The 13,136-nt window shown below is 42.5% G+C and overlaps 1 protein-coding gene across 1 annotated transcript in view; it reads left to right on the forward strand.

The window, feature by feature from the left end:
• The window catches only part of cpped1 (calcineurin-like phosphoesterase domain containing 1), a 43,703-nt gene extending 30,567 nt beyond the window's left edge, over positions 1-13,136 (forward strand). The window contains exon 6 of the mRNA XM_037755331.1: positions 12,592-13,136. Coding sequence (XP_037611259.1) covers positions 12,592-12,818 — 227 coding nt within the window. The 3' untranslated portion in view covers positions 12,819-13,136. The remainder of the gene's footprint in view (positions 1-12,591) is intronic.

Here is a 13,136-nt window from a genome sequence, read left to right on the forward strand (position 1 = left end):
TTCTGCCGTTTTCTTTGTCTTAATCTCTCTTTCTACCGCAGCCAAAGGTTGGGGTTGGCGGTGATGACTTAACAGGTATTCAGGCCCAAAAGAGGGGGTGCGTTGGTTGGGGGCGTGTTGTTAGGTGCCAGTGAGACGATAAGATCCAGGAAGGCCAGTTTGAGTAATGGATTCTTGGAGCTTGAAGGCTTATCAGACTCTGAAACACTGCACAGAGGTTTTTAATACTATGAGGATGGATTTTACAACTCTAGAAGGATCTGACTGTGGCAACGATCTCCAGATAAATGTGATAACTAAGGCTACATCCACACTAATACGTGTCGTTTTAAAACAAAAACAATCTCCGTCCAGACAAGCGTTTTAGGGTCATTTCAGAATTAATCTCTGTCCATACTGCTACGCCTGAAAATGACCATTCACATACACTGGGCATGTGTGTGTCGGTGTAAACAGGAAGCAGCGTTGGACACAGGAATTGATGTAAAGCCAAGCCCCCAGGAGGAGCGCTGGTCGTTGATCCCAACTTTTGTAGCGGCCAAACGGCGGTACTGCAACTTCAGTGTCCGTCAAGTGATGCCATTGGGCCCAAAAAATACTTTTCCCATAGACTTACATTGGGAAAGAGACGTCTGTAACTTGGCGGATAATTTTTTTTTAGGTAAATCAACTCCTCAGTACGAACACTCTAATAGCCCTTATTTAAATTATTAGGTTTTAAAGTTGTAAAACGCTCTAATAGCCGAATCCAGAGTTATTTCCCTTCTTCAGTTCATGTGAATGAGACCCAGACCGAGGCTGGAGCGCAAGCCGTGACGACGGCGTGACGTTGGGACACCGTGACCGAGTCATGTGACTGAGCGGACGCTACTGCGCATGTTCCATGTGCCCGAGATCCGGGTACTTTCACAGGCGGAAGTCGAGCCATTTTGTCTTCATGCGCCACTGAGCAACTTTCATAGGAATGAACAGGGCCCCGCCTCCAACGCTGTATCCAGTTCTCTTAATACATCCATGTGTAAAGCGCTCCAATAATACCTTACATCCTGCCCATGTGGGCAGTAGTAGCATTATAAAATGCAGAATTTAACAGCTGCTAGCGAGGACAACAATGTCAGCAACGCTTGTAACTCGTTATCCATGTTGAAATGAACCACTGGCAGTAAAGGCTGATGTTTTCTTCTGGAAAAGGTTCACGTGATGGAGCGTGACGAATCAGGGAAGGACACGTCATGACTGATAAGACCCAATCGAGAAGCGAATGCGGGCGTCTTCGTCTTCCGTCCAGACTAAAATGCAACCCTGGAGTTTCAAAACTAAAACGGGGTCAGCCACATTTTCAAATTTCTCCATTTTGCGGGCTCGAAAACGCCCGAGTAGTGTGGACGCTAGGCATAAACGATGCATTTTAAAATGTATTATTGTGGATGTAGCCAAAGTTAACCTTACAAAGTAATGACCAGGACTGTGTACTTGCACGTATTTCATTGGCAAACGTAGTGCCTCGCTGTATGACGTTGCATTTCATTGCGCCAGGTTCGGCCCAGTGACCTCATCGAAATGAATGAGGAGGGAGCGTTTTTTACACTCACGTCTAGGTCTTGTCTTGTTTCTGCTTGATTCTGGCACTTTTCCCTTCCACAGCAAGTTGAAGGTCATAAAGATTTAATTGGTAACCATAAATGCATGACTACACTGCTCTTGTTTATGTACTTACTATGCAGAAGAAAGGCCCTGATTGGAGTTATATATTATTATTTATTTTCTAATCAGTTCAAATTAAATTAATTGTGGTTTTCAGTTTTACAGATAATTCCAATGCAAATTGCATTTGTGTATTTTACAAACAAAAGAGTGAAAAGGACGGAAAATTAATAACTAATTGGCAGAGGATTAAAAACAAAACAAAGACACAAACACAGAAAAATTAAAAAGGGGGGGGGATTCAAGTTGTGTAAGAATTCAGCATGAAAACATTCATTGATGCGGTGTATCCAAAAATAATGACAATGATTGTAGGTCGGCAAATTACATATGAGGAGATTTAAAGGTGCTAAATACGGGATTGGGAGCATTTCTATTGCCTCTATATGGCTCACAACATGGCGACGGCTGAGTCGGTGGCTTACAGCTAACGGTGCACACTTATTAATATTATATTCAATTTCTGCCAATAGATCCCCCTTTCCTCCTTTAATATTAATCTGCCCGGTAACGAACTATTGTTGTCAAATAAATGTAGTGGAGTAAAACGTGCAATATTTTCCTCTAAAATGTAGTGGATTCCAAGTATGAAGAATCAGAAAATGGAAATACTCAACTAAAATACAAGTACTTCAAAGAAATTTCAAAAATTTTAAATATTCCTTCACTGGCTAACTGTTTTAAAGTTGAAATATTGTCCGTTTAAATGTAGTCGTTAAAGTTCTACTCCGGAGCTGATACAACTTCCCAGACTCCTTCAAAAGTCCCCGCCATCGTTCGGTTTCGACGCAGCTACATCTCACCTCGCACTTCCTCCCCCTACTGCGGGTTAAGCTGTGCCTCGAGGCGTTTTACTCGCATGCAGTATCTACAGCGATTACGTTGTGGGCTGCCATCGCTGCCAAGACGTGGGTGACCTATGCTCAGCACCGTGCCTGAACGCCTCCTCTGTGGACATGAAATGAAGCTGCTGCTGCTGCTGAGATGCTGCTTTCGCTGTACACCTCCTGTGAGGACACTGTGGAATAAAGCACAAGTGTCCATATTACTACTCATTATAGAGTGACATGAACCTACAACTACAACTAGTTTTCTTATAATGCTAATGATTTCAAACAAAAGATGAAAAGAAACTTTTAGCTTGAGGCTTCTTGAGGGTCCTCACCAGGTAGGAGTGCTTAGTTCCACTACCCCCCTCACTACTAGGCCCCTGTCGTCCTTAGAGAAACATAAGGATCATTGCTTGGTGAATTCAGGATGATTAGGTACCACGTTGGGTACCAAATGGCCAAAAGGCAGGCGTGCTCTCAGAGGGATAGATGACATGCTGACTACTTTCATTTCCCAGCTCCCTTTGTGATCGTGTGACTGGAGGACACAGGGAGGGGATGCTGCTGCGTGGTGACTGATGGCTGAGAGTGATTTATGGGGAGCCGGGGCTGCAAGATGCCTCACCGCGCTACATCATTTTGCATCCCTCTGTCATGCAAATTATCAACAGCCACCATTTTCATGATGAATTATTTCCCAGACCTGCACTTTAATGACAACCGCCCTTCAACGCGAGCGCACGCGTCGCATGTTCACTCCTACGCAGCCTTCGCTCTCACAGCTGACAGCTTTGTTCTGAACTGCATTAAGAGTTTGTGTCAAAGAGGGGGAAAAAAAGGAGGTCTGAAGGGAAATGGCTTCTCCTGGAGGTAAGCACTGATAGAGGAGAGAGGGAGGGGGGTGTTAGCGGTAAAGATAGGAACTTAGCTCGCAATTAGCAAATCCAATCTCGTAGCCTGCAAAATCAGTGACCAAGAGATGAAAGGGAGATGATGGAGAGCGGGAAAGGAAAGGAGGGGACGGCAGATTGAGGAGCACAAACATCAAACGTGATCGGATGTGGACGGACGTCTCTTTACTTCCTTTATTTGGCGGTCTACATTGGCTGCCGCTATTAGCATTTATATAGCGAAGGTGTTTCAGAATATTCAGACACATCCAGCAATTAAGGCGAACATGGCTCAAACGGCTGCAGCATATGAAAATCATAATAGAAATATATATTGGCATATTGGAAGGGTCCCCCCCCCACACCCCCCTCATTTCTGTGCATTTTTTCTGCAACTCTGACCAGAATTCAATTTGACTCTGGGTAATTTTGCTCCGTTAGCATTCAATATGTTTCCATCACTCCGACTGCTTACTCTGGGTATTTTCTGAGCGCCCCTTCCTTCCTTCCTTCCTCTCTCCTTCCCACCCCTCCACCACCTCTGTCTGTCAAAGCAAAGGCCAATCCCCAGATGGGAATCTTTATCGCAAAGAAAAGCACAAAAGATCGAGCACTGTTTCAAGGCTGACAGGTAAATGGGATTTCCGCAGAGGCCGAGACAAGATGGGGAATTATCGCCACAGAGAGTGCGATGTTTTCCGCGAGGGCGCCCGCTCGGCAAGAAAGGGGGAAGAATGAAGCAAAGCATGGCGAAGAGACTAAAACGGGTTGAAATTGGATTCAACAATCCTTAACTGAATGCGATACTGCTATTTAACACTCTCTGAACACGTACTGTGCCTCCCGTCTGCGTATAGCTCAGTGGGTAATGCAAGACACTGACACTCAGCGTGGTTATATGTTCCATTCTCTCTACGGCTGAATGGGTTTAGTATGGTATTGTCAGAATAACATTTTAGATCTGATGTCATTCAATGTTCAATATAGTTTACATAAAAAACATTAAATACATGGTGTTTCTGTAGCTTCTGGAGAGCCCTATTTTTGGGGTTAGGGAGGGTAGTGTACACAGTACTGCACTTTGCTATTGTAATCTATAGTGGTTATATGCATAAAAACATACAATTCAAATGATTATGATTTATTTAAATATTTGCTTTGATTAAAAAAAAATCTTGTTAAGTTGTTAGGAAGTTAAACAGGTCATAATTCTCTCTCTAATATCTATTTTATATTGATGTGAAAACATCTCCTTCAAACAACTGGATTTATTCAAGTTTCTCACCAAAAACACAATTTTACGAGATTACATATGAACACATCATGATAACGTTGTAATTTACCCACCCAATTCACCCAAAAGTGTTTTTACTGAGCAGATCTTGGACGTCTCATAATAATAACTCAATGGCACCTCCGTTAATGTTAGTAGCTCCATTAGTTATCCAAGCAGGACTGCGCTGCCCACCTGCTGCTAACAGGTAACGTTACTAACTCTCCTGTTGATTACAACACAGATTTGTTGCTCACATTGTAGCATTATCAGGTGAAAAAAAGGGTGCGTCCCCTCAGGTTTAGTAGTAGTAGTGCCATGCTGATGTAGTAGCAGCACCCATGTAGCGCTGTCCTGATGATTTCACCCGCCACTGCCGTCAATTTACTTGCATTTGGTGGGTGGCGGGTGCTAATTTCAGACCATGTTCCCAAGCCTTTCTAGAAACGTTTTCCCACGTGACTTGGGGTATTTCCCTGGTATTGGTATTGATTACTAAATTTCTTTGATCACGACGGCTATTCATGGTCCCCAGATCACCAGAATCATAATAACATTGTTGATCCTCTGACTTTTCATTTAGCGCCATCATTCGGTCAGTTTTTGATTAATTAATTCATTTCAATTTGTCCCATACTTTATGACAAATTGCCTGCAAAAATAATAATATTCCCCCACCACAGCACTCTCAGTGGTAAAAAAAAACAGAGTAAGAACTTGTGCACCTTTCTTGGAGTACATACAAGGGCCTTACCAGACTTCCTCTTCATAAACCTGAGTAGTATCTGACCTGCGTTCAACCCAAGACGCCAATGTGGGTTTAATCCTCATCACTGTGTTGGTCTACAAGGGATCGCTGCCAATCAATAGTTATACGTCTTTGAAACAATGCTAGGGTATTTTGGAGGTTTTTAAATTGTTTTTTTGCTTTTTATTTTGTGTATTTTTTAGTTCCATGCAGGCAATCTCAGCCTCTACCCCTCACTTTGAAAGAGTGCTTTCCCCGCATTCATTTTCCAGCAGACAATTTCAGAGGTCAGCTTCATCTTCTGACTGCATGGCAATGGGGACGGCTTTTTTCAGCTTCTTTATTCTTTTTTTTTTTTCAATTGTTTATCTTTTATTCATGCAGAAAATCTTTTGGAGATTGAAAATGCTTTTCTTTCTCAGACAGGCCATCTTTTCTCTCAGAGAGTGTTTTTATTTTATTTTTTTTAGCAGACAAGAGCCCAGGTGTAGTGGTTTGACTTCTAAAGCCTGCGTAATGACGGCGCTCTGAAAGGGGACGTGCTCTAATGAATTCAGGTCAGGGTGTTATCTCTGGGCCTCTGCTAAATTGTTTCTATGAAATCGGTTTCGCTCGGTAAGAGCCGGTGGAGCGGGCCAGCGGAGGGAGCCGATTCATTCCCACAACATACAAATTGTCTATTGGTTGAGTCCACTTCAATTGTCAGCTATACTTAAGGCCTTGAAGGAAAGCCTGTAGTGTGTGTCGTGACGACCTAACAGAGATCTCATTCTGCCTGATAGACATTAGACAGGTTGGCCAAGCGCAACTCTCCAAGGACCTTTGTGCCTCTGAGGAGAAAACCAGGGGGTGAATCTGTTATTGTTGTATTTCAATAGTAGTGTTGGGGCGGGGGGAAGGTTATTCTGGGTGGCTGAGAGACATTTTAAAATACCAATGAAGTGCAGAAGATATGACCACTTACACTTAATGGTATACTTTACTTATTGTTGTAGTAAATGCTAGTGACAACTTAATATTCAAGATGACTTATATGGATTATTATTAATTTATATTGTGTAAAGGTATGTTTATTAACTTGCAGTTGTTTTATTAAAGGAATAGTTCGACACTTTGGGAAATGCTCTTAATCGCCTTTTTGTTGAGAGTTAACGCCTTTACACACCGGCGGAGTTTTTTTTTTTTGTTTTTTTTTTTTAATCAATACGCACTTCAATATATTTTTTCCATCTGTTGTTTTGGTCATGATTACTTTCATACAGACCGCCAATATTACAAGACAAAAAAACTACTTTTTTTTCGGAACATGGTCGATTTTTCGGAGGTTTCGCACAGCGAATAAAGGCATCAACCAATGACGTTATGCGGAATGGGTTGAGTTCCTCTTTTTATTTACGAAACAACAACATGGAGTATAGAAGCAAAGAGACGAAACTCCTGTTTTTTGACAACAGCCGCTGCCGCCATTTTGGACTGAAAATGCTTATTATATTTCTAATATTTTATTGTTCAACACAGGCCATTTTGGTAGAATATGACAATAGAATAGAAATAATTTTGTTTTACTTTTGTATGGCACTTTTTAGGCGGACGTTTTACTTTCGCCCGGTAGACGCTTTCAGTCCAAAATGGTGGAAGCGTAGCTCTGCTGCTAGGCACTGATGATTTAAAGGAACGAACAATTAATTTTCAATTCTTGACAATTTACATTCTTCGTCCATAATCCGACTCAAGATGGCAAATTGTATTACTCCTTTCAACCTTGACAAAGGCAACACATACCAGGTCCACTCCTTACGTTCTTACCTTTCACAATAAAAGCCCTCTACATATAACATTCGCAGGCAAGTATTTCGCATTTTGTTTCGTTTATTCGTCACGCCCCCGTTGCGTAAAGGCCTTTAGATGAGAAGATTGATACCTCGCTTAAGGTCTTGAACAAAGTTAATTTTCTCCTGATTTGTCCGTCTGAAAAAGGACATTTTAGTGTCAGAATGTTTGGAAGATATGTGGCTTGTGAAAAATGGGTCCAATATTTACTTTGGTGACTATGGGGCGAAAGAATCAGTTATAATTGGTGTTCACGTTCACTTCTCCCATTGGAGTTAATAGACTCAGGTGATGCTGCTAGTCTTCTAAAGCGGCGGGGCAGTGACGAATCCCATGTGACGCGGATACATGAAACTGACTCACAGTGTGCCGTCTCCTCTCTGAACCGTCTCTGGTATGAAACTTCTCGTCTAACTCTCAGCAAGAAAGTGAGTGTGTATTTCCCAAAATGTTCCTTTAATGTCCAAAAGGGCCTCCTTCTGTAGCAGTTTCTCAAAGTACTTTTGCACAGTGGGGCCTTTTGTGACTTATTCCTTTATTTTTAAAGCTATGAGCAACAAATGTACAGCTCCATGGATGCATCACAAACATGTCACATACATATGGGGGAAGCTCACTGCTGCTGCGTGGTGGTGTGTCGTGCGGTGTACGTGTGGGACGTGGATCATCAGAGACGTGGCGACAGAACTCAGACACACTGGCACATGTATACATATGCACACTTACACACTCCCACGCAGTCTATTCGGCGGCGTGATTAATCACGGCAGCATCTTTGGGAGTTTTGGAAGGAGGTTCGGAAAAAACATATCAGCTTCAAAAAGATGCCGGTTTATTATCATTATCATTTATTATTATTATTAATACGGGATTAATTCCTGTCTATCGCTTCTTTACTACTGCTGTCTTAGCGTCTTCCTCCCACCAACTCATCTCTCTCGCGACGAATAAGTAGTCACAGCGGATACTGTAACAAATCCAACATTTCCACAGTCGGCGTCGCTATCTGAGTCATCAGGTGATCCCATCAAACATTTTTCCGTGCTTCACACTTCTGTTGCCGCTTTGCTTTGTTTTCATTCGCAGGGTTTAAATAAATGAAGATGAGCTGTGTGATTCCTCAAAGGACAGATAAAACACTTAGGCGTCTGTCAGCGTAGAGGGACACACACACACACACGACTATACACACACACAGTCATTCAGAATAATGAGTACATGCTTTGGCCTAGAGGGCATTCGTGGCCCTCATCTAGAAATAACATCAAGGACACACATGTGTACACACATTTATGACTAGGCAGTGTTGAGACAGGCCAGTTACTCAGCCACCTAGAGCAGTGGCAAGGTTATATGAAAGGCTATTATTCCTGGCCACTAGAGATGCACCATTGCAAAATTCTGGGCCGATACCGATGTTTAAAATAACAATTTGGCCGATACAGATGTTTTTGCTGTTATTTATTCTCCTTTTGTGCCAGGGAAACAAAGACCTCTTCATTATAAAAAGAATAACTGAGATGTTTTAAAGTCATTCAGCATTCAGCAATTCAATCATACAAATTCATGAACAACCCAGAATCTGGCAATATGATGTGTCATGATACAGTGGGTAACGATTCAATATACTGTGATGTATTGCGATACTGTGAGCACGGCGATATATTGCGATTTTTTTACGTCTAATTTTAGGAAAACTGTCATAGTATAAAGAACACGCCAGAATTACACCATTTTTAAAATAGGCAAAAATAACACTTTTGTAATGCATTCAAAAAATGGCATGGTTTTTGCCCCAAACTGCATGTGATTATCATAAAGTGGGCATGTCTGTAAAGGGGAGACTCGTGGGTACCCATAGAACCCTTTTTCATTCACATATCTTGAGGTCAGAGGTCGAGGGACCCCTTTGAAAATGGCCATGCCAGTTTTTCCTCGCCAAAATTTAGCGTAACTTTGGGGCGTTATTTAACTTCACTCCCGATAAGCTAGTATGACATGGTTGGTACCAATGGATTCCTCAGGTGTTTATAGTTTCATATGATGTGAGTACCTTCATTAGACTTTAAAACTGAGGCCGCTACAACCTCTGAAAGATCAAATCGATCGATCGATTGGCGGGCCGTCGGATTTTTAAGAGGTTAATTAAAAATCGACTCAGTGTTTTGGAGAATCGATACAGTATCACAACACATATTTGTTTTGCGACACATAAATTAAATGTAAAAGTGAAAGCGATTTGAAACATAAGCAGAAACATAAGCAGTGTTTCCGATACATAGATTTAACTTGGGCGGGCCGCCCATATATTAACAGTCACCCAAGTGTATTTGGCGACCCATTTCAGCATTTTTCATTTACATTTTTTTATCCGTCCGAGAGAATGACGCCACCCGCGATCAGTTAACTAGTGGACTAGTAGCGGCAGAACGCGGATGAAGATCTCCACTTTGCCAGCTCAGCCTCGGGTCTCACTGCCTCAGCTGTCTGGGCTGGACGGACCCACAGCGGAGCAGCAAGACGACAATGCGGCGGCCCGGATTGTTTTTAAGAAATCTCGTAAGCCGTTATTTTACTGCTTCATTTTTCGTTGAACATAACAACGTTCATGTCGCCGATCTTTCTCCAAGACAGCGTTATACTCCCACACGGCCGACTTTTTGTGAACAAACCACACGTGCGCATGGCACCCGCCGTCATGCCAGAATTACTGGTGTCCGAGACCGACCGCAAATAACCGACGCACCATTTAGCCGGCGCAAAATAGATTCGACTCAACAGATAAACATCGGACACTGACATCGGCGAACGACAACCTATTTGCCGATATCAATGTTCAGCTGATAAAACGGTGCATCCCTACTGGCCACACATACTGGTGTCCATAATGATATAGCTGCAGGCCCATCCACGCATCACGGGAGCTTCACGCAGCGCTGCCCCTGGTTTTGATTGTAAATGAATTTAGCCGCAGACATACACACACACACACACACAGGCCCTAAACCATCAATTTCCATCTATGGTGGATTAATTATTTAATCACGGTCCAGCATGTGCAACCGCTGTCCTCACATAGCTCTGAATATTAATATAAATTTAGGTCACATTTGTATTCTGGTGCTGTTTGATTATGCAGAGCGGCGGACTTGATGATTCAGGGCAATTTCACGGCGTCGACATCGAAGTAGTGTCAGCAGCTGGGAGGTTGTTGTTTTTTTCGGAAGGGATCTTCCTCGTCTTTGTTGTGCGGATTTCTGGGACAGACCGATGTCTTTCTCATGTGCTGACTGCAATTTATCCTCTTTTGTTGCCGGTTTTTCATTATTTTATTTTGGCTGGGCGTCTCTCCGGAGAGACGAGGCAGCGAGCAGCCAGACTTCCCTCCATGGAAACACTCGCTGTTAAATAGAGCAGCTCATTTTCTGTGCCGAAAGCCTGCAGTAGACCCGATTTAAAATCATCTACACACGTAGGTAGAATACACGCATGTATTGTATCGTTGTACTTATGAGGAAATTTCACAGATAATGATATAAACTTTATCTATTCTAATCTTAAAGCATAAGACCCCTGACCTTAATCCTAACCTTAATGTTTACTCCTCGTTCAAGTAAAAATTGGCCAAAAATTACCAACTTGCCAGAAAGTCCAATTGGTTCCCCCAAAACTTAAAAAAACAAAACAAATTCAGACAAGTCCGACCTTCACACGCTGCAAAACAACTCACTTTCTGCTCCTCACTCAAAGTATGGCGTGTTGTGGCCTGCCATTTGAAGTGTGCAGTCGTTTCAACTGTAGTGACACGGCAGCGGTGCCGCGGGGCCGAGCCGAGCCAGACCCGCCGCTCTATTAATGATGTTGTGTGTAATTGAAAATAAATTGAAAATCGTGCCTCCCTTAATGAAAGTTCCCCAGGTTTTCAAAATATGCCACAAGTGGAAAGCTCCCGAGTATGTCCTTCACTTCATGTCCTTCACATTCGTTCTTTCTTTCCTTCTCTCTTTCCTCCCTCTCTCCTTTCTACTTTCTTTCTTTCTGTCTTTAATCTTTGCTTTCTTTCCTTCCTCCCTCTCTCTTTTCTACTTTCTTTGTTCTTTTCTTTCTTTCATTCTTTGTCTTTCTTTCTTTCTTTCTGTATTTAATCTTCTCTTACTTTCCTTCCTCCCTCCCTCCTTTCTAATTTATCTGTTCTTCTCTTTCCCACTTTTCTTTCTTTCTTTCTTTGTTCTTTTCTTTCTTTCATTCTTTGGCTTTCTTTCTTTCTTTCTTTCTGTATTTAATCTTCTCTTACTTTCCTTCCTCCCTCTCTCCTTTCTAATTTATCTGTTCTTCTCTTTCCCACTTTTCTTTCTCTCTTTCTTTCTTTGTCTTTAATCTTCTCTTTCTTTCCTTCTACCCTCTCTTTTCTACTTTCTTTGTTCTTTTCTTTCTTTCATTCTTTCTTTCTTTATGTCTTTTTTCTTTCTTTCTGTCTTTAATCTTCTCTGTCTTTCCTTCCTCCCTCTCTCCTTTCTAATTTATCTGTTCTTCTTTTTCCCACTTTTCTTTCTTTCCTTCTTCCTTCTTTCCTTCCTCTCAGCTCTCTGTTTCTCTGTTCTTTTCTTAGGTCCTTCCTTTCTATCTCTCTCCTTTCTCACATTTCTTCCTTCCTCTGTTACTTTCTTTCTCCCCATCTCTCTCCTTTCTAATTTCTCTGTTCTTCTCTTTCCCACTTTTCTTTCTATCTCTCTTCCATCCTTCCTCCCTTCCTTTCTTCTGTCTCCTCTCTAGTTTCTCTGTTCTTTTCATTTTCCTCCCTCCCTACAGTTGTGGATAGGAAACTATTCTAGATTACTCTATAAGTCTAACAGTGCACTGCTGTTGCATATACGCACAGGTTATACTGAACAGTGTCTTCTAATAATGATATTATGCGACTGCATACCTACATTTGAGCAGCAGGTTCTTGTTTGGATTGTAAAGTGAGTTATTTAAAGCAGAGAAATCTCCTGATGGAGCATCACTAACCCAGTCAAGTCCTTGTGGACGTATTTTGGCCATTTTGTGCTGCGAGGTGTTAATAATTGTACTGCACCTTTTATCCTGGATCCATGAGGGACGGAGGGGTCAGACGTGGTGTGAATTACATGGCGCTCTAAAGAGCATGATGCCTATTCATAGCGACGTCCCAGTTGAGACCGGTGACGTCAGCAGAGACAAACTAAATCAGGCCACTAAACAACTCATTCAAGCTTTCTGTGTTCCCCCGATTTAATGCTTGGGTTTCTTCACTGATGAGATTCCCGCACTCTGACACCTGTCTCATCGCCACAGGGGTGAAAGCGGTGTTCTCCGGCCACTATCACCGAAACGCCGGCGGTTGCCATGGCGGCCTGGACATGGTCGTGAGCTCGGCCATTGGGTGCCAGCTCGGCAAGGACGCCCACGGCCTCCGGGTGGTGGTGGTGACCGCGGACGACGTCGTCCACCGCTACTACAGCCTGGAGCAGCTAAGCGCGGGAGGCATGGACGAGGAGCTCAGGAAGCTCCTGCAGGTCTGAAGACCGAAGGAGGGAAAATCTGAAAAAAACTGAGCTTGTCAACAACAAGTTGGGTTTGTGTTTTTGTGAATTGTTCTTACAGTTTTGAGCCCCTGTTCGTAGAGGCGCACAAGAAGGTTTTTGGAGACTTGGTCAACTCATACCAGCAGATAAGAATATGAGATATTAAAATCATTCATACCTCATTTTCTCCAATGTGATAAGCTAATTATTATCTACCAGCAAACAAGTCTCATCAAATATTAACCAATGGCCCATTCTCTAAAAAATCTGTGTATTCATTAAAGTGGAAAAAAAAAATAAAAAAATTTAAAGGTA

This window comes from Sebastes umbrosus, chromosome 20, assembly GCF_015220745.1.
Source record: "Sebastes umbrosus isolate fSebUmb1 chromosome 20, fSebUmb1.pri, whole genome shotgun sequence".
NCBI lineage: Eukaryota > Metazoa > Chordata > Actinopteri > Perciformes > Sebastidae > Sebastes > Sebastes umbrosus.